Source organism: Pelodiscus sinensis, chromosome 23, assembly GCF_052426305.1.
Source record: "Pelodiscus sinensis isolate ZL-2025 chromosome 23, ASM5242630v1, whole genome shotgun sequence".
Classification (NCBI taxonomy): Eukaryota; Metazoa; Chordata; order Testudines; family Trionychidae; genus Pelodiscus; species Pelodiscus sinensis.
The window spans coordinates 23275761-23302363 of record NC_143074.1 but is presented as its reverse complement, the minus strand read 5'-3'; the positions used below and the strand labels follow the sequence as shown (position 1 = coordinate 23302363).

Sequence of the window (26603 nt, the reverse complement as noted above, 5' to 3'; positions counted from 1 at the left end):
GAGTCTCGGCCCCTCGGGCCCCACACGGGCTCAGCGGCTCTGGCCCCCCCCAGGAAGGAGGAAAACAAACGGAGGCAGCAGGCTGGAGCAGTCCAGGGGCTCGGCCACATCCCATCCTTAGGTGCTGACTCAGCAACAGCTGTTCCCAGGCTTTAGGGCGAGCGCACCCCTGAAGCTCATTGTTGAAGCAAATTGTTTATTTTTTACTCCGCTTCCTTTTTGCACAGACTATTGCAATGTACAATGTGCTACCACCGCTGTGATCCCCCGGCTATTACACTCCCGCGGCTCTAAGTCATTTAAACTCAGATCCCTTCCAGGAGCACGTCATCCCCATTCAATACAGAAGAATCAGGGTTCTGAGAGGCTGCAGCACAGATACATGAACTGATTAGGTGACTTGGCCAAGGCCATGGAGAGTTGCTGTGGCAGAGGCAGAAATATACTCCAGGTAGCTTCCCAGTTAAGTGTCTTCAACTTGGGCAGTGTTCGAGATGGTTGGTTAGAAAAAAGTTTTTAACGCCAACCCCGTAGATAGGTAGAAGGGAAGATTCTTGCATACAACCCCAGCAAACTTTTTTTAAATTCCTGTTGCAGTTGGGCAGATGCTGTTAGGAGCCTTCAGTGTCTGTGTTGTCACTACCAGTGGTGTTTTCCCAATCCACTTCATGGTGTCTTCCCTTCTGCACCCTTCTCAATGCCCTCTTTCTGTAAGTTAGGTTAAACAGGAGAAAAAGAAAATTCCATGATCAACCAACATCTCAGTTACTGATGTGAACCCAATTAGTACTCAGATAGGACTGCACCGTTGCAGTGACATGGGCAAAAGAACAATTAAGGCCTATTGCCCTTCATTCACCAGGACACAAAGTAATCATCTACTAAAGGTGAGGAAGAAGTCACTATCTGAATCCCGCCAAACATCATTGTTAATTTGGGTAGCTTTATCCAAGAATTACCCACAATTGTTATAATTCTGGGTTTCCTCAAGCATCCAATATGGGCTGTGATCAGAAGCACTTGATTGTGTGCAGACGGATGATCAATCTAGAGCAGTAGAGGCATTCCTGGAGTCCTCTAAACACAGCACAGGGGACTGCAAGAATTTCTTAACTTTCAGGGTACGGCTAGAGTAGCGGGTTTTTCCAGGATACTAGAAATATGCCAGAAAAACTCCACCCTGTCCAGGGAATTGTTTGCTCTTCCACTTTTCTGCAGCAGAGCCCTGTATACCTCGTTCTCCAAGGAATAAGGGTTCCAGCGAAAGAGGAGGCTCTCCCCGGGGCCAAATGGCAGAAAAGCCTGTTCCGGAAAAGCAATCAGAAAAAGCCACGCAAAGTGCAGGGAGCAATTTGTGTAGCCTTTTCCAATAAGAGTGTAGTCTAGGCTTTGCCTCACTTCCTTCTGCAATCCGAATGTTACATAAGAGCCCAGCACGCTACCACTTACAAAAGCAATGGTACATGGCTTTAAACACTTCCTGTAATCTGCTGCAGCATTTAGATCTTCAGGATCATTTCTATTTAGTGTGTAAATTAAGGTACACGGCTGGCAAGATGCTTGGCCCCCTTCAGCCAGCAGGAGGCAGAACTGTTCAGCCACTTTGTAATTGTTTTGAAAGGGCTCAGAGCGACTCTGACCATAAGAGGTTGCTCTTTGCTGTCAGCAGTAGCAGGCTGGAACCCTCCACTAGTAAAATCAAACTTACACTTACAGAGTCAGCACTTCCTACAGTATAGTGCCCCCAGGGACAGTGAAGTGCTATTTAAAGAGGGGGGTTTTTTTGGGGGGAGCATATTGTGTTCCTGCCACCTGGACCGCCTCTTCCCCATCAGCACCCTGATCCTCATGGTCAGGCCCTCCTGTACATACAGCCTGATTGTGTGGCACTGACCCAGTGCATGAGGTCACAGTGCCACCCAAGTATGGGCCATGGCCCCAGTGCCCTCCCCCCCAACTTCATGGCCTCTGAGTTCCCGCTCTGTGGAATCAGTAACCAGCAGGAGTCTGACACGCAGACGGAGAGACGGCCCCATTTGTTTCAGTGCCAACGCGCTGGCTGCCATTGCGGCCGGCGTCAGGCACATCCAGGACTAACTGAGTCACTCCGGCTTGAGCTAGAAAAGGGGTCAGGCACTGCAGGGCACACAACAGTGGCTAGGAGGGATGTAAGCAACTAGTCTCTTCTCCTCCCTCCCCCACACCTGTATCAGAAAGAGGCAGCAAGGGGGGCAGGGAGGAGAGGATGTTGAGGGGAGCTGGCTTAAAAGCTGGCTCCCCCCTCAGCTGCATAGGAAGGGGCAGTGGCGATGTTCCACCTTTGAAATATACAAGAATCCCCAAAGGGGCTCTTGTACATTTCAAAGTGGAAGCGCGGCATGGAGCCTGGGGCCAGCAGGGGACTCTCCTCGCAGCCTCTCCTAGTGGGGCTCTGGTACATTTCGAAGAGGGAATGCTACGCTGGCCCTTATCAACTGATCGAGCAGCCAACGGAAATCCCATCCACTAGTCCATTAGTTAATGAATTGAAATAACATCCCTAGTGACCAGTGGGCTATGCAAGCATGGCAAGAGCAGACCTCCGATAGTGCTCAAAGCTGTCCTTCATCCGCCGTCGCTCCTTCTCAGCCAGCTCCCCGTTGGTTGGACCCCCCTCCTGGAAAGGAAAAGAAAGGCCAGGCCTCGCTGAAACATGGGCCGGGAGCGTTACTTTCAGCCTTGCTGTACCGCAGGGCCAGGAACTACATGGACAGGCAGGAGTTGGCCCCAGAAGGACAAAGGAAAGGCCTGCGGGACAGGGCAGGGGGGGAGATGGTGGGGAGCTTGGACAGCTGCTGGCGCACATGGCAGGGCACTGCCTGGACCAGTGGTTTCCAGGTGTGCGCAATTCACTTGTTGACAATGAACCTGTACCAACGAACCGACTCAGAGCGACTTCATGGCCAAACCCAGCCGCTGGCAGCTGTTTGGAAGCACTCAAGTGTTGTGCTGGCAGTTTGATGTTCCCAGGTCCCCGAGGAATATTACAGCCGCATGCGTTCCCTCCTGGCCCTAGTAACCTGCGTGTGGCTGAGTTAGGCTCAGTCCCTGGCTTGCACTTGAAGCGCTCGGACCTCACTTAAGGGCGTCCAATCGATCGACGATCCACCCACCGTGCCTGCTGAACTGCCCTTGTCTCTCCTGAGCAGGCTGGTTCTTCCCAACACCCAGGGTGAGCTGTGCAGGAGCCTGCTCCCGCGTCACTTAAAGGATTAGCGCTCATGCGACCGAGCCTGTCCCAGGCAACGCGGCTGTTTGCCTGCAGAGAGGGCTTGGAGGAGGAGGCCCTAAACATCAGACTCAGAAGATAACCCACTGAGCATCTCCCGCTGCAATTTCCAAAGACAGCAGAGCTGCGGGGGTCACTGAAGGGATGTCCAGTCACCCATTTGTACAGCCAGCCGTTCACACCTTCTTCCCAGCAGCAAGGATGTGAACAGTTCTCGTACGCTGGAGATCACTTCATCCCAGGCTATGGCTGCACTGCTCTTCCAGAAAAGGCTGCACGTTACAAACCGCAACTTGCATAGCTTTTTCCACTTTTTCCAGAAGAGGCTTTTTTGACAGCTGTCTACACAGGGCCAGATGTCAGAAAAAACCCTTTTCCGGAACAGCTGTTCCTCATAAAACGAGGTTTACAGAGACGCCAAAAAAGCACGTCTGCTCTTCCGAAAACAATTTCAGAAGAGTAGACGCGTTGCCTGGACACGACAGTTTTTCCCGGGATCCCAGAGGAATCCTGGGGAAAAACTCAGTAGTGTAGACATAATCCCAGACAACGCAGGTGCTGAACATGCCCAGCCAACAGATGCTGAATGTTAGGAGCAGGAGGAGACACGAGCAGTGTCTGGGATATAACATTAGGAGAAAATGCAGAAGCAGAGAGATTTTCAAGGGCTGATGGACGAGAAAGGAAACGCTCCCTCGTGCATAGGAAATTGCTTAAACCCCATATGGTTCATTTTAGAAAGTCAGAGGCTCAATATCGTCCCTTACATTTGAGGTGGATTATCCCTGAACTAGACCCAGCCTGTCCACTTCAACAAGGCTCCCGTTGAGTCTAATCTCTTTGGGATAAGCACAGGCTGCATAGGCACGTAGTAAATGCATCTCGCACGGCTGGAGGCCTGATCTGGCGCTATGAACGATCAGTGACCACAGGAGTTTGGGGTGTGCAGGATCAGCCGCTAAATCCAAACGTGCAGGTCAAGTGGATGGAGTGAAACACCAACCAATGTCCCAGAAGTGCCCCGCTGGAGATGGTGCCAGGAGGCTGCCCGGTCTTGTACTCCCATGCCTTGAAAGCAGTACGTTCCAGGCTGATAGAGCAGCAGCGATAGGGATGTTAAAATGCGTGTAACTGATTAAACCTGTAACTGCTGAAAATGTCAGCAGCCAGCTCCCCAGGAGCCGGTGCACACTGGGAGCCAGCACACGGTGTTAGGCAGCTCCCTGGGAGTAGGTGCACGCAGGGAGACGTCGTTTAAGCTGGCTTCCTGTGCACACTGGCTCCTGCCCACGGCCCCTGAAACAAAGGCAGCTCCCCGGTTCCGGACTGGGAGGCCTGTGTAGCTATTTGGGTAACTGATAAGCATGAACCTACCGGTTTCCCATTTAAACAGCTACATTCTTACATCCCTAGGCAGCAGATGTGTTAATTGGCAGACGCCGTTCAGCAAGCAGCAGCTTCCAGAAGAGAAGACAAGGACTCCGGCTCCGTGCTGCAGCGGAAGGCTGAATTTGCTCAGAACGCCCCACAGCCCTCCCTGCGAAAGCAGCAGGCACCTCCGAACAGGGCAAGCCTATTGCAAATCCAAGCGTTCATCGAGGGGAGGGCGGCCCCAAGCAGCGGGGGGTTCGCACAGACACTTACGTTTGAGGACGGCAGGCGCTGGATGTTTTCCAAAGCACTGAACTGCTGGTTCCCACCGCCAGGGTGATCCGCTGCGAGAGAAGGAAAAACCGCCGGTGTGATCCCAGGCTGGTGCTATCACCTGCGTGACGGCCGCACTTGGGACCCCGCTGTCCTAGAAGCAGCCCCAAAGAGCTTTCCATCCGACAGGCAAGGCAGACGGAGGAAGGAGTCTCCCTTTGTACAGATACAGAACAGGGACTCAGACCAACAGATTTGCCTGAGACCCACCCAGGGATTGTGGGGCAGAGGCAGAAATGGATCTTTGATCTCCCAGATCCCTATTCAGGGCCTTCACCACAAGCCCATCCTTCCTCACGTCATTGGTTGGTGCTTTTACACCCTTCGGACAAAGCCTCCTTGCAGACGTTGTGCATTTCGTACCCCGGGTGTCCCGAGGCGCTCTGCTGAGTCAGCCAGCGAGAACACAGGGGCTGATGCAGGGGAGGCGTGTCACTAGCACTTGCTCACACCGACTGTAGGAGATGGCATGTGCAGAGTGCTCGGTGTTTTCAAGCTGCCGTACAGACACTCAGCCAGTCTTCCGCCCTCCTTGGGATGTGATCTGCATGACTATCCCCCACTCGCAGAGGGATAGGAAAAGGGGGACAGAATTAAAGGGACTTGCCCAAGGCTATATGACATGTCAGTGGCGGAGGTGCTCGATTCCAAGCCACCGTTCAGTCCTCCTAAAGCAAGCTGCCTATTTTACTGGGTGTTGGAATCCTGCTCAGGACAGAGGGGTTTTCCCCTGACTGTTTGAAAAAAGAAGATCCTGGAAGCTTTTCTAGCTGGTGTGGTACGAACCCAAGGGACAGCAAAGCAGCCCCTCAGCTTGCTTACTTTAGAGACTCATGTAGAGATCACGTTCCCTAACAGGATCGCCTCTGTCCATGCCAAGTCACATTTAATATCACACTCGAGGGTCACGTTAACACAGCCTCCTTTTCTAGCAAGGTCGGCCCTATCTCGCACTGTGCTAGGGCCTTGTGAACAGGACCCTCCACCGACTAACCTGCACTGGTATTCCACGGCGCACCAGGGGCTCAGACTTTTCGTGACCTCCCTTCCCAAACGGGTGAACAAATAGTCATGCCCCTCAGAAGGGTAAAACAGAAAGATTCCCCCCACGCTGGAGGCTCCCTTTTTATAGCTGGAGCCTTTTTGGAAGCGTAGCTCAGCCCCTCAGCATTGCCTGACAAGTCTCCCTCGGTGCTGAGTCATTTCCACTCGGGACTGCACAAAAGCAGAACCGGGGACGGCCTGTTCATTGGCTAGTTCTGCTTTTGTCAAAGCCCCTCTGAAAATCAGCGAATTCAAGGGGGGAAAAGTCAACTCAGCAAAGAGCTGGAGAAAGGCGCACAGTCCAGCGACAGGGGAGTCCTGCACCCGGGTTCTGCTCACGGACCTTCCCCGCTACGCAGCAAGAGCCTAGTTAAGTCGCTAAGGCACGTCTACGCAGCAGCGTTGTTTCGGAATAACGTCGTGCGCGTCTACACAGCAAGCCCGCTATTTCACAGTCAGTCAGTGTGAAAGAACGGGCTTCCTACTCCGAGCTGCGTAACCCTCGCTGTACGAGGAGGGAGGGGAGTGGGGAAGAGAGCTCTATTTCCAAGCGAGTGCTGTGTAGACAGCCCCGAAAGCCGGAATAAGCGATTGGGACGTAAGCGACGCCAATAGCCTCGCTCGAGTTGCGCCGCTTGTTTCGAGTTTGGCTCTGCTCGTAGACGTGCCCGTCGGGTCTGACTGCCACCGGTGCCTTGCGCCCACCATACGTCTGACCTCACGGGGGACAGAATCCTTCCCAGGCTTGAAACCTCAGGCCCCGCACCCCTCTGAGCTCATTGTTCCTGGGGCAGCGCTTCATCGGCAGCCGCTTAACGTCGGGATGCTAGGACCACATGGCACAGCCCAGCTCCCCCTTCCAGCTGGCAGCTACTTGAGCAGCCTCAGAGCTTTCCCCCTCCTTCTGTCCCTGTGCTCTAAGGGCTCAGAGACATCCCTTTCGCTCCGCACTTGCCTGATCAGACTCTCTCCCTCTTAAAATTGGCCGAGACCAAGGCACAGGGAGGCGACTGGGGGGTTCCAGGCACCTCCGTTTTGGGGGAGCCTCGTGGAGACACCTTTGTGGACGGACTTCTACAAAGTGCTGAGCACTTAGCCAGATTCTTCCAGCGCCTCCCCGACGGGGGCCCCCAAAATCATTATTTTTGAGAGGCCAGGCCGCAGAGACTCCCCAAGGCCACACGGACCGAACCCAGGAGCTCCTGATGCCCCCGCCTGCTTTCCCCACCAGCCGGCCTGCCTCCGGATTACTGCTCTACCGCCGCCACGCTGAAGTGAAAACAGAGTCTTACTTGGATCCGCCTGCTGCGTGTCCTCAGCCAGGGTCCCATCTAGGTTCCCATGGAGAGAGAGCTTTGGGACAAAAAGGAACAGGTCTCCTCTAGGGAACTGGCGAGACTCATTTTCCTCCCTTCTCCCTCCGAGCCCCCCAGGATTCCTCAAGTTTCCCCTTCGGCGAGAGTTGCCAAATGTAGCTCTCCCCTTGGTGAGCCGCCTGTAGACACAGATGCTCTATGCACACAGGAGGCCAAACACTGCTCCGCCCCCAGAGGGGAATAATTCTATTGTGTGGACAGCCTCCTTCATCCCGGCAATACCCTCACCCGTTGCTGAACGCGGCTGCCTCCAGCACCCCTTCCCCAGCGGCTGGAGCAGCACGGGGGGGAAGCAGAGGCTGGCTCTCCAGTGGGGTGCACGGGGGACACAAGGAGGCAGGTTGTCAGCGTCTGCGCTGGGGTTTCACTAGGCCACCGGGAAGGAGCTAGGATCTGTACATGACCACACGGGTCCCGGGCCTTAGATCTCCCCTGGAGGGTACAGAGCTGCGATGGTTCCAACCCGTTAAGCCGGCCCTGCCTCCCACCCCATTTCACAACACTAATACCCCCTCACCCGGCTGCTTTCCACAGAGACCCAGGCTGCAGCGGCATAGGGTGGGGCTTGGGAATACTCAGGGCTCCTTTGCATCCAGGCAGAGGGAGGATCCCTTTTTATTCCCGCCTGGCATCTTGCTGGGAGATTCGAAGGACTAGGCAGAACCACCAGCTCCTGCTTCTCGGCAGCTGAAGCCCTCTGGCCGTGCTAGGGACCACGCTGGAAAGCTGCCTCAATGCTTGTCCCTTCTGCTCAGAGTCCGAGGGGCTCCCCACGCCAGGGGGGCTGCCAAACGGGGCCCTTTTATTTGGATCCCGATCAAAGTCATGCTCACAGGGCCCTGCGTCTTGGCCCAGAATCTGAGCTGCTGCCCAGGGTGCTTGGAGGATGCTCGTGATGGGTGCACACACCCTCTTCCCTGTAAGCTAGGCGCTTGAGCAGCCACCCAGGAGATATTCAGCTGCCCCCCCCCCAGCATGTGTTTGTATGGGTGGTGCACACCCACACATGCCTCAGTGCATGTAACAAAATTTATTCCACACACGGATGGAAAAAATTAGAGGGAATATTGCTCCTGATCCCACCTGGCCATGGAGCTGGTCTCCAGCATGAAGCAGAGCAGCCTTAGTTCTACTCTAATCCTGGTCTCAGCTCTCAGGGCTGCCTTCACCACGCCCCTCTCCCCCAGACACACACGCTGTTCTGGCAGCGGCCAAGTGGGCAGGACAGACGAGCTGCTAAGGGAGGGTCTGCACCTTCTAGAGGCATCTCAGCACCAGGGGCCTCCTCCGTTGGCTGATTACGTGGCAGTGGGAGGTGGGAGGGGAGTTCCCGGGTGCTGCGCACCACTGGAGCACAAAGAGAACCTGGCTGCAAGTTATCCGCTAAGGAGCCTTTGAGCAGAACTTGGTAGCCCAGAGACCCGCCTGAGGGAGGTCAGAAGAAAGCCACTTTTCTCACCTCGAGGGAGCTTCTGGGCGAGGTGTCATCTAGGTCAGAGGTCTGGAATGGTAAGAAAACAAGCCAGTCAGGGCCGATCTGGAGGGCACGCCAGTGCTCCCTGGAAGCCGGGCACTCGGGCGGCCACCCTGGAGAAATTCAGGTGCCACCCAGCTCATTAGCAGAGCACTCCCAGCATGCTCTTCTACTGGTGGGGCGTGCCCCTCAGTGCACATAACATTTATTCCTCATGCAGACGGAAAAAAAAAGATTTGCGGGAACATTGGAGCATGCCCCACAGGAGAGCGCGGAAGCGACGGTGCACAGAACGAAAGCGATTCACCAATTCTCGCTGTTGCCTCCCCCTACTGGCCCAGCCGGAAGGCACCCAAGAGACCACGATATTCGGGCGTTTTTCGTTCTGGGCTTCGGAGCAGAGCGCTGGTACATCTTCCCACCCCGGCGGCTCAAGCCGCCACCTTCCTGGGCGTCAGTTGCCAGTGACCGGCAAGTTGGCCTGGATGCCCCAGGGCCAGCCCCAAACGCAAACCCGGAAGGGGTGCGTTTGCGCAGGTGGAGACTGTACCCAGGGGGAGCTCTGCAGCGGCCAATCCCAGCATCCCTTGTCTGACTACAGCGGCCGATTGCTGAACGGAGGCTGATCCCAACCACAGACGGTGGCGGTGTCTGAAGCGAGTGAACGCCCACAGCCGGGGCCCACCCGCCTCTTCCCCTACCGGAGGATAGTGCCCACAGGCAGCCGCAGATTCCTGCAGACCTACCAGCGCGGGCTGCTCCTGGTGCAACCTTTTCAGCTTGGCCTCGGCGGCTAGTAACTGGCCTTCCTTCTGGAACAGCTGGAGCTGCATCTCGTCGTACCGCTCCCCCAGCTCCCGGATCTCCTTGCGGTAGGCGTCTTTGGCGACCAGGCTCTTGGAGTATTGCATGTGGAACTGCTCTCGGGTCAGCAGCGCCTGGGGCGGGAAGCGGGAGGGCAAAGCGGGTCACCCACAGGGTGTCTGAACCTGCACTGCCCGTTACTTCGGCAGCCGGGCTCCACGCAGGAGACGGTCTCACCTGGTCTCTCTCGGCCGCCACCTCCTCTATCTGCTTCAAGATGGCCTCGATGCGATCCTTGTACATCCGGGAGTCCTTCCGCAGGGCCGTGCACTGCAGCTCCAGCACCTCCTTCTCCTCCACGTGCTGCAAGGAAAGCACAGGAGCACCTGGGGCCAGCTTGGCCGAGAAACCCAGCGCCGGCGGCAAAGGGGCTCACTTCGCCCTCACTACAACCCGCGGGTGGTTCAACAATCGGACTGAGGGCGGAGCCGGGCCGGAGCACGGAGACTCTTCTACAGTCGGCCAAGGCCAACAGCACAGAGGAGTCCACACGACTGTTCAGACAGCCAACACTCGGAGCAAGGGTTAGGAAGCTGCTGAAGGGACCCCTCTCACTCTCATGCATCTGAGACATTAACAATACAAGCCCCCGGCTCCAGGACGCCGCAAAGACAACTGAAGGCCAAGCACAAGGGCCAGCTCTAGGGCAGAACACACACTAAAGGGCCTGGAGGGTGAGTCGGAGGCAAGGAGACCTGGCTAAATCCCAGCTCCAGCCCTGGCTTGTCTTCGACAAGTCGCGTGGCCTCTTGGTGCCTCAGTTTCCCGGGGGGGGGGGCGATGCTTACACCTATTGAGAACGTGCACTGAGATTGGCAAGGGGGAAAAGTGCTTTGAAGGCATCATCCACTGTCTGTGTGTCCCTGGCCAGCCTCTCAGTAGTGCCCCATGTTCTTCATTTCTACTTCAACAGCCCGGCACCACGTTGTCTTGGGTCGGCCTCGTTTCCGCTTCCCCTCCGGGGTCCGGCGCACAGCAACCTTTGTGATGGAGCTTCCATCTTCCCTGAGCACGTGCCCAATCCATCTCCAGCATCTTTTCATAACGATGGCGGCCATGTCGTCTTCTTGGCTCCGCACAAGCAGGTCCTGAGTGGAAATTATTCTTGGCCAAAAAATACGGAGGGTCCTCTGAAGACTTCTGGTGTGAAAAGTCGACAATGTCGTACTCGGTCATCCGCCAGCATTCTGATCCGTTGATAAAACACAGCGCTGATGACACTTCAGCTTGGCATGGATGCTGGGCTGTGCTGACTTCCACGCAGCATTCAGACTCAAAGACATTTCTGGCTTTACTGAGTCTGCTCTTGCTATCGCTTCTGACGCCTCCGTCTTGCCTGATGTACTACCCAAGTATGTAAAGCTCTCTGATAGGTAGGTCTTGGTCATCGATCTTAACTGATGCTGGTACCTCAATATTTAGGGTCATGACTTGGGTCTTCTGGCTAACTCTCAATCTGACCTGTTTTCCGAAGGTGCAGAGTCGATTGGTCTTCTCTTGCATATGACGGTGCGTAAGAGAGCAGCATGAGGTCATCAGCAAAATCAAGGACCTCTAATGTGGACAAGACAGTCCATCTGATGCCTCTTGGATCATCTTCTGTTGCACGCCGCATAACCCAGTCTATGACTAAGTTAAAGTGCATCGGAGACATGACGCATCCCTGCCTTGCTCCAGTCTTAACTTGGAAGCATAGATCACTGTTCCCCACGCTGCACGCAAAATTGTTATAAAGCTCTTAATGAGCGATGCTACTTGTGGTATTCCATACGCTCTCAGAACATGCCAAAGGCTTTTTTTAAATCAATCAAGTTGATGGACAGCTGCCTCTCCTATTCAATGCATTGCTCAATGATGTTATGCAGTACAAACATTTGCTCTACACCCTCCCCCTTCCTTTGCGAAAGCCAGCTTGTTCTTTCCTCAGTGTTTTGTCAACAGTGTCTACGATCTGCCGAATAACGATCTTAGCAAGGATCTTGCTTGGCACTGAAAGCAGTGCTGCCACGCCAGTTGTTACAGTCATTGAGTGCTCCCTTCTTGGGTATCTTAATTCTGTTGGTCTATTCCTCTGGCACCTGCTTCCCTTCCCATATTGCTGTAAAGAGTGGTAGGAGAACAGTGGCTGCAAGTTCTGGGTCTACCTCGAACAATTCAGCATTGAGATTGCTGTGAAGTGGAGCGATTCTTTAGGGATCTTACGGACATGCTCCTTTCTCCCATTGTTGGCGGAGCAGTATTTATGTCAAGGTCTGTTTCCATTTCTAGAATATCAGCTGCTTCTTCTGGTGGTGGCCTGTTTAGAACTTCCTGAAAATATTCTGCCCAACGGGCCTCTTATTCCCTCTCTGTTGCAAGTAGAGTTTGTCCATGACAGGAACACTTGTACTGCCGTGATATTTACCACAAACAAGCTTGGTGATTTTAAAAACCTTTCCTTGCTCTTCAAGAAGCTGCTTCTTCAGCTTGTGCTGCTAGTTCCTCTATATTAGCTCTTCTTATCAGCTCTCACCAATTTCTTCACTCCCCGGTCTGCTTCTTTGTATCGCTGCTGGTATCTCTCTCTTTCAGTCTTCCTGATTTAGCATCTGAGTTTCTTCTTTAAGGTATGTCTATTACCTTACGTCTATCCATACTTTATTTTCTGTTTCTATTTGAAACCTAGACAGTCCTTGCTGCTCTTTAGGTAGATTGTAATTTGTTCTCATTTCTTATTAACTTTTTCTATTCTGTGAGTTTCTTCAAGATCTTTTAGTGCTTGAAACTAGTTTTTTACCTTAAGGACAAAAGCATTCTAACTTTGGGGTCTTGTAGCTTCTCTATATCAAAGCGTTTCTGCATGGGTATCTTGCAACTAGTGCTTCTTAGCTTAAGTTTTATGAGGGCTGTCACAAGGTGGTGATCACTGCTGACATCAGCCCTGGTTTTCATCTTGACATCTAGTAACGAGCGTCTCCATGTTCCATTGATCATCAGATGGTGGATCTAAAATCTGTAGCGAGCGCCATGTTAACTTGTGAATTTCGCACTGAGGAAAGAGCGTACCTCCGATGACAAGATTATGTAAAGTACAGAGTTCCACTAACTCTCTCCATTCTCGTTCATGGTACCACACCCAATGTGTCCCCATGGTTCTATTATTGTGCGTAATATCCCTCCCAACTTTAGCGTTCAAGTCTCCCATAACTATTAGAAGATCATGACGTAATGCGGTCTTTATTTCAGCTTGAAGCTGTTCATAGAATCTCTCTCTTCTTCTTCTTCTTCACTTTCATTTGTTGGGACATAACACTGGATTAATGTAATGTTTACATGTCTACCTTTCATCCTGGCTCTCACCAGTCTGCTGTTGATTGGTTTCCATTCTAGCACACATTTCTCTATTCCTTTCTTCAGGACGATAGCTACTCCCTCCTGGTGTTGGTCATCATCCCTCCCAAAAAAAAGGACTGTTTCACCAGTATTCGTCTTCATTCTTCCTGATGCAATCCATCTACTCTCATGGATACCAAGGATATGTAGTTTGTAACGTCTCACTTCCTTTGGAATCTGCGCAAGCTTACCCGTTTCATACAGGGTACGTACATTCTAGAACCCAATTGTGGTCAATCTTGGCGCTCAGGACGTCCCACCTTCATGTCAGTAGCTTCATTTCTGCTTTCACCACTGGCAGTCACACGAGTCACTCTGGAAGGCCGTCACACAGTGGAGAAGGAATTCTAGGCTGCTGTTTCCATCACAAAAGCTTTTTCTAAGTCAGGGGTTTAGCGCGGAGCCAAAGCCCCAATCCTGGGGGATCGGTGTGCAGGCTTAGCCCGGCTCCTCTCCTTGACCTTTCTGGCTTGGTTGAATGTACCAGGAGCACTAAGTTCCCGCCGGCATAGCTCCTGGGATCGTAAGAACACACAAGCTGCCCTGCCCCAGCAAGGCACATGCACAAGGGGCAGGCTTTGAAGGCAAAGGGGGGGGGGGGAATTGTTCTCCTTGGCCTCTGAGGATAGAACAAGAAGCAATGGGCTTAAACTGCAGCAAGGGAGGTTGAGGTTGGACATTAGGAAAACCTCCTTGTCAGGGTGGTTAAACACTTGGATAAATTGCGCAGGGAAGTTGTGAAGTCTTTAAGAGCGGGTTGGTCAGGGATGGTCTAGATCAGTGGTCCCCAACCTTTTGGAGCTGCTGCGCATGCGCCACGTATCCAGGCGCAGGTCCGCACATTCACCACGCGCCTGGGGCCAGCACTCCCCAGGCACCATGCGTCCGGGCGTGGGGCCGCCCATTCGCCGCACGCCCGGGGGCAGGGCCACCCATTCGCCCGGGGCGGGCGCCGCGCATGCGCTGTGCGCCCAGGGTGGGGCTGGCCCCGAGCGCACATAAATGCCCCGGCGGGCGCCATGGCACCCACAGGCACTGCGTTGGAGACCACTGGTCTAGATGGTGCTTGGTCCTGCCGTGAGGGCGGGGGACTGGACTTGACCAGTCAAGGTCCCTTCCAGTTCTAGGGTTCTGTGATTCTGAGACCTGGGGCTGATGCGAGCACTTTGCAAATCGTAACTGAGCAGTTCTCCTGGTGACTTAGGTAGGTCACAGTTATCGCCATCTTACATGAGGCAGTGGGGCCGGAGCAGAAAGTACCCAGCTCAGATCGTGGTTCCCATTAAACTGCCTCTAGGCTGGAACTGAGTGTGTGCCACCCCCCCCCCCCACCAGACTTCGTACTTTGTCCCGGAGGTCCTCTGCTCTCTGCAGCTCCTTGCGCAGGCTGTAGATTGTGTTCACCAGCTCCTGATGCTCTGCCAGCACCCGTCTCCGATCAGCCTCCAGAGTCTGGATGTAGAGGCTGTTCTTGTCCAAGTTCCCTTCTTTGGCGACCTCCAGGGTGAAGGGGATGGGGGTTAGAGGCAGGGGTGGCCCAGCTGGCTGGGAGAGCTGGGCCCCCCCTCGAGCCTGAACAGCACTAGCGGTCAATTCTCGCTCCCCTTCCACCAGCCTCCCCTTGACCTCTGGGCTCAGGCCAAGGTGAGCTACGTGTTCACCAGCGCAGCACCCGGCTGCCCTCAGCGGGATGGAGGGGAGTGGCCTGGCATGGCAGAGTCCCAGCAGGGGCTGCTCTGAGCAACACAGGGCACCACGGGCCAGGAGCTGTGCCCGCCCCTTCCACCTCGTTAAGGACACGGGTGGCTGCGTTCGGTTCCAGTTGCTGCCACGAGTCATGGTCAGAGCTGCTGAGCCACAGGCCTGGCTGTTCTCTGGTGCCCACTCCTCGCCCTCAGCCAGCCACCACCCTCCTTGCCCTCAGCCCAGGCACCACCGGCAGCCTTCATACGCCACGTGTCACACTGCTGCCACTCAGGGTGCCCGCCGCATGGCTCAGGAATCAAACCAACCACCCTGCGCTCCCCAGGCGAGTGCCCTATCCCCTAAGCCACGCCAGAACCCACCCCCACAGCCCTATCTTCCGTGGGTCCCTTATCCTGCCTTCCCACAAATGTTCTCTCCTCCCAAGCTCCCCGACCTCACACCACACCCCTCGGGGAAGCTGCGTTGGTGAGGCAGGCCCGATACCCCCGCCGGCCCTCCCCACACACCTGGAGCGTGTTCTCCAGCTCTTGGTTCTTGGCCAGCAGCAGCTCCTTCTCCCGCTGGATCTCCCACACCACTTCGTGGCTGGGCCGCTGCTCGATGGCGTGCTTCAGTTTCATGGTGTGCTTCCTCTCCAGTTTGCAGTCATCCTCGGCCTTCATCAGGCTGTGCCTCAGACGGTCGATCTGGGGGTGGAGGTGGGGGGTGCGTTTGGAGCTGGCCAGGCCTCCCCAAGCCTGGCTTGGGGCCCATCCTCCAACAAGAAACACATGGGAACGCAGAGCAGCCTGGAGTCCTCTCTCCGCTCACCCCACATCGCCCCCATCCACGAGACACCCTGCCACAGCAGCGCGATGCCCCCCAGCTGCGGCACCGGGGCTGACCGACTGGCGAGTGGCATCGCGCACTTGGTGCCGTGTGTTACCCCAGGCCTGCGGCGCCCCACGGCAAAAATCCCCCTTTACGCACTCAGCCAGCCCAGGGCATTCACCCCGCGGCACGGAGGGGAGGCCCTATGGGACCGCAGCGTGTGGTCGCCACGGCTCTCGCGCCCCAAGGCTGCCGGGGATTGGAAGAGCAGGGGAGAGACCCACCTCCAGCTGCAGATCCCGGCTCTTCATCAGGGCTGCGTTCTTCTCCTCGCTCTGCCTGGCGTAGCTCATAGCCAGCTCGTAGTTCTCGTCCTTGCATTTCCGCAGCTCCTTGCTCAGGTGGTCCCGCTCCTCCTTCATCTTCTGGGCCCTCTCCTGGTGCTTGCGCAGCACGCTGTCCCTCACCCGCATCTCCTTGAGGGCGTCCTCCTTGGCCTGGAGCTGCAGGTGGAGATCTTGGGCCTTCCTCCTCTCCTCCTGCACGATGCTCTGCAGCTTCGTGATCTCGTTCATCAGGAGCTGGCTCAGGCCAGACTCCCCGGCCGAGTCTGCGCAGCAGAGACACGGATGCCGTGAGCCCCGCCCAGCCAGGCCCCGCGTGAGTCCCCCCCCGGCCGAGTCTGCGCAGCAGAGACACGGATGCCGTGAGCCCCGCCCAGCCAGGCCCAGCGCGAGTCCCCCCCCGGCCGAGTCTGCGCAGCAGAGACACGGATGCCGTGAGCCCCGCCCAGCCAGGCCCCGCGTGAGTCCCCCCCGCCAACATCCCCAATGCTGCAGTCTAGCCAACAGCTCTCACAGGCCGGTGCTACTGCGGGTTCTCTTCCTGCACACCCCAGGGCCAGCCCGATCACACACGGTGCAGGCACGCTGACGGGCACACAGCTGGAGGGAGCAATGATCCGTCTGCGCCAGTAGCAGGCCATGGATCTACCAGGTGTTCCTGAACAGCCTTGACCATGCTAGGACCCACATTCAGCAAGGGGGCAACACCGGGGCTGAGCCATCCACACGGGGGAACGGGGCTGTTCTCTAGCATCTCCTCTTCCTTCTGCTACCGGGAGCAGCACCGGCGCTCCCCAGAAGGGGGTGGAGATGGAGCGCCCAACACAACATTGCTTTTTAAAGCTCCAGCCTTCTACCGGCTCCACGTGGATAGGCTCGGGGCCCTGAGCTTCCACAGGGATCCCTGCAAGGGGGAGCTAACTGCAGGATCGGGGCCCTGGCAAAGGTGCTGCACATGGCGGTTTGGCCGACCCTCTCTGAAGAGCTTTGGCACCAACCACTCCATCGGGCAAGGCCGCACGAGACAACAGGGATTCAATTCGAACTCAAGGTCTCCGCTAGCTGCAGGAGCGGCATCAAATAAAGAGGCCGTCGCGGGAAGGAAATCAAAGCGTTACCTATAATCATCGAGAAGACCCTGCTGGGCTCCTTGCCGGTTATTCTCTTATATAAATGCGGGTAGTAAAGCTCCAGGCTCTCGAGAAAGGCCTCGAAACCTTTCAGGCCCGTCCTCTGCAGAATATCCAGGAGGACACCTGCAACGCAGAAACAAAAAGGCACTTCCAGGCAGGGCAAGTGCGCCAATTTCTCTGTACGCAAGAGCAGAACGGAGTCTTCCCCGACAAACCCAGCAAGCCTGACCCCGGCTAATCTCTCACTGGCTTTAAGGGGCAATTTAACTGAGCAGTAGCTGCCGGATTTGCCCCTAGGCCCCTGCTCTGACTACCGTGTTGCAAACAGCAGACGCTGCGAGAGAAGCGATCACGTCCATGCCGAGGGCTGAGGAGGAGGAGGAGAAGGCAGGTTTGAATGAACAGCCATGGCACTTCCTAAGCGCTGGGTAATTCTGGTCACACATGCAGAGGAGGGGATGGTTAGGTGGGCCCCAGTTTTGGCACAGCTGTCCTGTTCTGCAAGGGGCAGAGTCCCTTCCAGGAAATGCTGGAGATGACTCTATTCTCGAGGTCAGCAGGACTGGAGGTAGTTCTGCACCTCGCAGGACTGCAGCCTCCATCTCCCACTACAAAGGGGTCACAGGCAGAGCAAGAGACGTGGGGAGTCTGTCCCCAGCCTTTAAAAGGCAGGTGTAGAAAGTCTAATAGGACCAGCGCCGCGGTCGCAGGCAGGTCTCTGAACGACGCAGTGAGAAATACTCCCTGTGACGCTAGAAATCCGAGCAGCAGCTAAGTACTTTCTGATCTCAGTTCCCTGTGATGGCAGAGAACTGGAAAGCGTAACTCGCTAACCCAAGGAAAGCGACCAGCCTCGTTTTGTGGCCCACACTGCGGGAAGCTAAACGGTCTGGAGACTAAACTCATTGGGCAGGGCTGCATCTGTACAGCACCTAGAACAATGAGACCTTGAGCCCGATTCTGGCCCCTGGAGGCTACATCAATATAAGCAACTAACACTGATGCAGCCTGACAATCCCAAGCCACAGATTCTGTTCCCACCACTGTCAGTGGCCAGATAGGGTGACCCTGGGTAAGTCCTTTTCTGTGCCTCTGTTTTTCCATCTGTAAAATGGGGGTAGCAATGCTGGCCTCCTTTGTAAAGCAACAAGGGCTACTGATAAAAACTAACGAGCTGGGGGTTAATACTATAAAACAGAACAAGTACTGTTGATTTGTAATTATCTCAGGGACTCCTAGAGAGACAGGCTCATTTCTTTCACATGTTGCCAGAACCCCTTTGAACCCGAGACACAGAAAAGCATGAAATAGTTTATCCTAGATTCAGAGCTTTTCAGGCCAGCAGGGACCCCTGTGATCTCTGCTTTCTTCATTTAACAGCTAAAATTTCTGGCCCTGTCTATAAAAGGACTTTGGGAATTCTGTTCTTGCCTCCTCTGATCTCCATGCTGACAGTCTGAGCACACCTTTTAAGATCTGCTCCAGTTTGAAAGGCGTTATCGGGAGCAGGTCTGTAAAAGTAAATAACTAAATACAATCCAATCTTGGCGGAACCCCTGCCACAAGCAGCAGTGCTGAAGAATCCACCACATGCTTAGCTCAGGGAGAAGGAGTTAGTTACCTGTTTATTTGGAAATATAGAAAACAAAAGGCTGGGAAAAGATGCACCTTTGAGAATGTAATTGCAGTATGCAGATTAGTGGCAGCACAACATGGCCTGCAGAAGCAACTGACATTAGCATTTTCATCCAGTGCATCCCACGCGAGCGAGGCCAGCCCACCACAGCGGAGGGGCAGACGTACCCACCTACTTTCCGCTTCCGGAGGACCAGGTTGGGGTCGTTAAGGACTTGCTCTTCGTCGTCATGGGTAATCACTTTGCACTGGCGGAGATACGGTGTTATTCTGGAGGGGTCTATCACGGAGATCAGCTTCACCCGGAAGTTCTCCAAGTTATTCCAACACATCTCGTCCTCTTCCTGTTCCGACATGGCCGAGAGCAAGAAAACACGGACAGGCCAGGCCTTCGTGTCTGAAAGCCACACCGCAAACTTCAGAGCAGCCCGGATAATGGGTGGCCCAGCACATGAGACTGGGAACGTGCCCATGAACCGAAAGAGACGTCCACCCCAGCAGCCTTTAACGCGGTACCTACCAAGGACGGAAGCGCCCCATTGCGCCAGTAGAAGGGGGTCACAGTGCACCTTCTGCACAGAAACGCCAGCTTGCGCTAGCACTGCTGCTGAAGAGGTGATGAAATTCCAGTGAGTCCCCTACACCCGGCTGACCATCGCCCGAGTCATCACAGGAGAGAAGTGAAACCACTTACAACGCACCCTCTCGCTGTAGCGGAGAGGGCTGGAAGCAGAGCTGAGGCTGCGGACACCAGGAACTCGAATTGCATAAGAATTCCCAACAGGCACCAAAGGCCAACCTCCCCCACTACATCACCATGGGTCTCTCCTGCTCAGTACCTCTCGGGATGGGTCCCAAAGCTAACCAATGACCCACGGGTGCAAGAATGCAGCCGAAACACACGGCCTGCAGGAAACCCGGCATCTAAGAAGGTGTCGTGCAGCCCTTGGGCAGCGGGAAGAGACGGATTCAAACGTTCGGGTGAAAGGTTCCGGGAGAAGAACCCCCAATGGTCTTAAATCGCCGTTAATTGTAACCACCAAGAGTGGAGATTTTTACGTGTCTAGAATCCTAGAACGGGAAGAGACCGAGAGTTCAGTCCCCTGCCCCCACAGCAGGGCTGGGCACCATCTAGATCAGGGGTGGGCAATAATTTTTGATGGGGGGCCACTCCAAGATTTTGGAAAGTGGGTGAGGGCCGCACCCTGCCATGTTATTATTGGTGGAGACGCGGGGTCTGGGACAGAGGTTGGAGTAAGGGGCTGAGGTGCAGGAGGGACACTGGAGTCTGGGAGGGAGTTTGGGTGGAGGAGGTGGTTGTGACCAGGACAGGGGACTGGAGTGCAGGGGTTTGGGATGTGACCTAGGGCAGGGGGGGATTGTGATCTGGGAGGGGGTGTGGGTGTAAGAGGGGGACAGAGGGCTTGGGTACATTGAATTGGGGATAGGGAGCAGAGAGTTGGGGCAGGAAAGGTGCCAGAAACAGGCTGTGGCCAAGAGACCTATTTGCCAGCTGCCAAACTAGCCTGTCTGCCGAGCTTAAAATGTTTCCCAGCCTGCCTGCTTGCCGGGCCATGTGCTTCATGAATAACTGAGCCCAGGAGAGGGGGCGTGGTTCTTCTTGGCTGCCTGTTATTTTAACAAGCAGCTACCCTTGGCTGGTTTCTGCCAGAAACCGGCCAATGGGAATGTGGCAGGGGGCTCCTAAAACTTCCCCTCTCCCCTCCCAGTTTTAAAACAGAAATAGGCCTGCAGCCATGTTTCTGCCCGGTGCACAGGGCTGTAGGGCAAGCTGGGGAGCCCGCCTGGGGCTCCCTGCTGCCTCCGAGGGCTAGATCCAGCCCGTAGGCCATATTTTGTCCAGGCCTATCTAGATCATCTCTGACTGATGTCTATCCTACCTGCTCTTCGGTTAAAGTTGCCAGGTGTCCGGTATTCACCTGACAGTTGCCTCCTGTTCAGTAAAAAAAAGTTCAGAAAATATCGGACACCTAAGATGTCCAGTATTTTTGGATTTCTCTCCCCGGCCAGGAGGCAAAAGTGCTGGGCACCTGGCAACCCTACAAACACTCAGCGCCCGGCCTCCCCCCATTCCCCACCCAACCCCAGCCCTCTCGACCCCAGACCCCATGCGTACCTGGTTCTGCAAAGCTGCCGGCACAAAATGGCTGCCGGCAAAAAGACCAAGGGGAAGCAATGACTCCCCTGGGTCTTAGTGCTCAACTGCTCCCCTGTTCCTATCCCTGCACTCACTCTTAAAGGGGACATGTTTTAATGCTGTTTTATTTTAATTTTTTTAAAATTTTTGCTTAAGTCTTGGAGTCCTTTTTTTTTTTTTTGCTCAACAACTTTGGTCTTCCCCTTCCCCCCCACCCAACAGAATTTTTTCCTGGTGGGTTTTCTTTTTTTTTGGGGGGGGGGGGGGGGTGTTCGGTATTTTTGTTTCGACCATCTGGGAACCCTACCAGTGTCGGAGATTCCACATTCTAATTTGCATTTGCAAAGGAGGGCCATGTACAAAGCCCACAATTAAACCTGATCCTGCAACTTTAGCAGAATGTGGCAAATGACGCACTGTGCCGGCCACATGGCACGCGCGACTCGCAAGCTTTGGGAAACCCGAGCAATGCGTGCAGACTCCAGGCACAGTGCCTCGAAACATCGGGGCTGGAGGCAGTGACCCGACAGCATCACGTCCCGGCAGACGGTCTCCTGCGGGCCGCTTTTGTAGGAACTTCTTGAGATACACCATCAGCCACAGCTGCACTTTGAGGTTTTTCCCACAATGCTTCCTCCCCAAAACAATCTCTTTCCCATGCACCCACGAACCAAAACGAAACCAGAGTAGAATTTTCAGCTCAACCAGGCCATATGCTAATTTGAGCAAACCAGGAAGCCATTCAGGGATGGCAGTAGTCAAGATGTAGAAGTCACATTACACAGTTAGATTTGTGTTCTCTGATTAGTGACTCACATTTTGGGCCAGGCTGGGAAACCTCACTCTTCCCCCAGTTAGCGTCAGGTTCTGTCACGTTCTTTTCTCGGTGTCGAGGCCTCTATGACCTGCCGAGGCTTTGTCTGCAGGGAGAAACAGCCGTTTTCTCCTATTCTCACTCCTTGTTTGGCCTGCTTGGGGCCAGATGCTGCACCAAAACGAGTGCCTATGTTCCAAACCAAGCATTGGATTGGGGTGCTTGCATGAGAACAGGGAGTGTAGCAGTAGCCGATAGCTGCCCATGACCCCCGGGGCTACCTGCAAGTCCAGAAGGGTTTCGCTATTCGCCGGGGGAATAAGCAGAATCATTCCCGACAGCAGCAGCCCTGCAGAGACCGTGATGTCTGCAGCCCCCCCCTCTTATAAACGGCCAAACCCTAGAATCCGTGTTCTGTTCTCGGAAAGGCAAGTCGCCCACTGATTTCAATACCTAGCTACTACAGTGCCTGACACTAGGGAAAGCCAATGGGTCTGACTTCAGTAGGGTTTGGCCTGCCTGCCTGACCAATCCCTAACCCTTCGGCTCCCCCAGCAAACAGGCAGCTCTGCCCACTAGCAGAACCAGCCCCGGGTCCCAGCCGGGTGAGAAGTAGAAATGCATTGCTGTCACTGCGCCCTTTCCTTCTAGAGGGACAAAAACTGGCCCCCCCATTTCTACAGATACATCGGGCGCGACACGGACTAACCTGGCTCTGCGCAGCAAGAGTTTCTGCCTCTCACTGGCTCAAAGTGACCATGTTCCTTGGGCCCCTTCTCCCAGCACGTCCATGGGCACAGCAGCCTCCTTACACAGTCCGTCTGCAACACAGATGACTCAAAGTAACAACTAGACAGAAGGAAGGGGAAGCCTGTGGGTAAGAGCACTTACTCCAAGACAGAGGAGGCGGGGAGGGGGAAGAAGAGGAAGCCACAAGGGGAAAGCTAGTGCCTGAAGCATCTCACACCCCCGTTGCTCCGTCTGTTTCCCCAGCCGAGAAGCACTTGAGGCTTCTCTAGGCCATGGTTAGAGGGGTCCATGGATGAGGAATATTACAGGAGTGCACAGGCATGGTCTAGAACAGACACTCTTCAGAAAGCAGCTTGCCCAGCCGCCATGTAGGAAGAAACCGCTGCCCATGTAGGTTCTTCTCTCCAGTCCCTACGCTGTACGACTGGTGTCCAGGGACTGCCAGGCTGGAGACGTCAAACAGAACGAATGCCCTTATTTGAAGAGAAATGGAGACACCTGGAGCTAGCAGCCTTGCAGAAGAAGGCTTATGAACGCAAACCCTTTTGTACCCGACAGGACAGGGACTAGCAATCTCGACGGGCCACCAAGGCTAGTGAATGGGCCACATGAGTGGCCCTCCTCCGTCTCAATGGGCCGCAAGATTGAAATCAGTGACATGCACTAACCATGAGCCCAAAAATCAGGTGAAAGTGACGGGCGTGGCAGGCTGAGTGTCCAAACAAGAAGTGCTTTAATCATCCATATATTAATAGAACCGTCATTGACTTCCAATGAAACACACTTGACAGTATCTGCTTCCTGCCCCGCCTACGCTCCCAAGCACATGTTGTTCCTTTCTCTTCCAGCATTTCTGGAGTGCAGACGATTTGCAGCATTCGAGGTCTGAGCGGGGGGGGGGGGGGGGGGGGAAGACCCAGGACAGGGCGTGAATCAGCTGATTTGTGGTGCTCGGGGAGGGGGAGGAGTAGGTAAGCGCGGGACCCCCAGGGTGCGAGAGGAAAGGGGCAGAGATGGTGCACAGGTTGTACATGAAACCCCGATGGGCTACATGCAGCCCGCCAGGTGCCCATCACTGTTGTAGAGCCATAGCAAGTGTGCCTGGGATTGATGGGATAGGCAACTGTGACACTTGCCCAAACAGGATCACTAGTTTTGGGTGCCCATTGACTTCAATGGCAACTGGGGGTAGTCGGCCCTTGGGAAATAAAAAGGAGTCTGGCTCTGTGTGTCTCACGTTGGACACAGCAAGGACTAGAACCCAGGAGTCCTGACTCGTAGGCCCCAGCTTTACCCACGGGATGAGGGAGAGCAGGGCTGGTGGATTTTAAGCACGCACACATGTCATTCTGACTGTCCCCTTGCACAACTCTAGAATTCTAACAGCAATGACCAGGCAACAGCCACCAGGTTTTAGAGTGCCGAGGACTCTCCTAACTCAACGCTGCTCTGGTGAATGCACCGGCAGCACCTCTCCTCACTTCTGCTCTACATGCTAAACTCTTGAGCAGCCTCGTGCAAGAGTTTCTGGCTCTTTCTAGAAAACGTTTTTGGGAATTCAGCTCTCGCATCCTCCAGTCGCTGTGGGGAGAATCCAGGCGAGGGCCATGTTTGGAGCACAGCAGGGGAGGGGGTTAGTTACTTATAAAGTCAAACCACTGGAAGCCTCCGATTCAGCTCCCTTTCGATGCCAGCGAACAGGATGGCACCTGTGCACACGACACATTCACCCTCAGCACCGTCGCAGAGACAGTCACTTGCAGAATCCATCCAATTCTCCCACCTCACCATCTGGCTGAGTACCACCTAGACCAGTAAGTCTCCAACCTTTTGGGGTGCTGGGTGCCCGGGGGCAGGGCTGCGCATGCGCCGTGCACCCGGAGTGCAGTGGCTTGGGCCAGCCCTGATCACTCGGTGGGTGCACATAAATGCCCTGGCAGGTGCCATGGCACCCACAGGCACCGCGTTGGGGACCATTGACCTAGACCAAAGGTGTGGGCAGCCCAGGTCCTTGTATGATAGGGATGCTCTATACTCCAGTCCCCATTTCCATCTCCTTTACCTTAGTCCTCACTCGCTGTCCACACCCCCCATGCCATACCATTCCAATCCACACAGCCAGGAGGAGGCAGGATGACTCAACGCCATCACCAGACTGAGTCGAGCTGCCAGGGACAGCACCTGATCTCCATCAGCCCCACAGGTTTCGTTCCTCGCGCCGGGGCAGGAGGTTCACGCCTCCTACGAATGGCTCTCTCAAGGGAGCAGGGTTTCCCGGCCAAGCCTGTGCACTTGAGTGAATCCCATGCAGGAGGGCGGCTCGCACCGGTCTCTGGAAGTTTGGAAGACTCGCCTGAAATCCCCTTCTCTGGGAGCAATTCAGGTTTCACATTTTAGCAGCCACCACACACACATGTATAGGGTGAGGTCATGCTCCACCCATCACTAGGGCATGCAGCCGCTGCTGGGCTCCGGGGAAATGAGAGTCACTCCAGTGCCTGCATCCTCCCCTAGCTTCTTTCACCCATGGGACTCAGACTGGGCACGCCTGAATGTGTGCAGCTGCCATACTCCCAGGGGACAGAAATCCTGGTGCAGAACTAGACACACAAGTGAGGTGACATACGGATCCTGGTCTGGCTGAGTCTTGGAACTTCGCCACAGGATCAGCTGCCTCCCACTCCTTGGGCTCTACGCGAGGAAACGGACATCGCTCGCCTTTCTTACTGGCTAAGGACAATAGGACAGCCGCTCGTTCAAACCAGACCACTCCTCTCTGCACGGCCCCAACGAACACCCCACGAGCATTTTAAATGAGAAAAATAGAACGTTTATATTTAATCAAACAGTTGGAATCATTCAGGTACAAAATAAAGCCATCGATCGTTCAGTGTTGTCATCTCAGAGCCCCTCAACCGTCCACCACAGCATTAAAAACTACAGACCGAGCCAAGTATTCTGAACCAGGGACAGACATTTATATAAATAGGCCCCAACCCACATACATGTGAAGAAAAGAAACATTCGTTTTTTAAACACGGGTCTCTGAGAGTCTTCTCCCACCTTTGTCCATGCTGCTGCCAGATTATCAGAGACCAGAACAGACTCAATCTGTGTCAAAGGGGGAAAAAAAAATTCCATTTCCAGTCTTCTCCATTAGTGGTTTGAAAAAGAGACCTGGAGTGATACAGACTTGGCTAGGGTTTGGGGGGGTAAAAGTGCAGCCATTTTCCTCTCTTCCCCCGGACTGCGTGGTCAGTTTCTTTGAAGGGTCTCTGGTCAGTAGTGCAAGGAACAGCTGCTATTGCCACATCTGAAGCGAGCTTCATTCAGAGATTCCTGTAAGACAGACACCTCTCATCAGTCAGAGGCCAGAGCTTCTAATGCTAGTGAAGAAAAACAGTCAGAAAGAAACAAGAACTCCATGACTCTAGGAAGGATCAAAGGGAAAACGTTTGCACTATTCAGCATCTGTTAACCAAAGGTCTTGGTGTTCTTCACACTGACCTGCACACCTGGGCAGTATGATGTTAGCCCTATTAATACAGGTGGGGAAAGAGCCACACAGAGGGGGCATGGCTTGCCCTGCCCTGTGGTAGAGACAGAAATAGACTCCAACTCCCCTGCCCATCTTCGAAGAGCTAAACAGTGCTTCCTTCGGTCCTGCAGCAGCTTGCGGGCGATCTAACCCATGGCAGAAGCACTGCTTGAGAGAGACCATCGTCTGCTCTCTATTTTAAAAACCACCACTCTGGCTACTGAGAATTTAAAAATAGACAACAAACCCCTAGTCTCTGTGCACCACTGTGGCAGAGCTGGCTAAACATCAGACAAAGCAGCCCCAGAGACCCCATGACCAGAACTCAGATAAGGCCTTCAGCAAGGGACAGGCTCCAGCTGGGGTGCAGAGAAGACACCGGGACAACATGTAGGCTCGGCAGCAGGAACCGACAAGTTTAAGTGCATCCCTCAGAACAGTCCTCTCATCCCGCTCCGTATCTGAACGGCCATCCTCTGCGGCTTAGCAACCAAGAGAGCAAAACTCACTCGGGCGCAGCGTTACCCTCCCAATTCTTACGCTGACTGCAAGGGTTCCGGGCAGTCTGTGTGCCGGCGACTGGGCCGTTAGCACTAACGCCCGGGGTAAATG

At 54.6% G+C, this 26603-nt stretch overlaps 2 protein-coding genes across 10 annotated transcripts in view; both read right to left on the bottom strand.

The window, feature by feature from the left end:
• Window positions 1–129: 129 nt before the first annotated feature.
• CARD9 (caspase recruitment domain family member 9) lies at window positions 130–22571 on the bottom strand. 7 transcript variants are annotated; one of them, XM_075905582.2, is made up of 15 exons: window positions 22413–22570; window positions 21706–21809; window positions 19252–19338; window positions 18904–19128; window positions 17082–17219; window positions 15904–16229; window positions 15316–15495; window positions 14447–14599; window positions 9908–10033; window positions 9613–9804; window positions 8852–8893; window positions 7309–7369; window positions 4913–4983; window positions 2580–2656; window positions 131–708 (listed from the first exon to the last, which is right to left on the bottom strand). In XM_075905582.2, the coding sequence occupies exons 4-15, from the start codon at window positions 19085–19087 to the stop codon at window positions 612–614; spliced, it is 1647 nt and encodes a 548-aa protein (XP_075761697.2). In that variant the 5' UTR covers window positions 19088–19128; window positions 19252–19338; window positions 21706–21809; window positions 22413–22570; the 3' UTR covers window positions 131–611. The 7 variants fall into 7 exon arrangements, with proteins under 7 accessions (XP_089628988.1, XP_075761697.2, XP_089628986.1 ...); XM_089772860.1 differs by having other exon boundaries at window positions 19252–19335; XM_075905585.2 differs by lacking the exon at window positions 21706–21809 and having other exon boundaries at window positions 22413–22556.
• A 2689-nt stretch (window positions 22572–25260) lies between these two features.
• The window catches only part of SNAPC4 (small nuclear RNA activating complex polypeptide 4), a 31899-nt gene continuing 30556 nt past the window's right edge, over window positions 25261–26603 (bottom strand). For all 3 annotated transcript variants that reach the window (XM_075905569.2, XM_075905571.2, XM_075905570.2), the window contains exon 24: window positions 25261–25792. The gene's annotated coding sequence lies outside the window, so the exon portion shown is untranslated. The remainder of the gene's footprint in view (window positions 25793–26603) is intronic.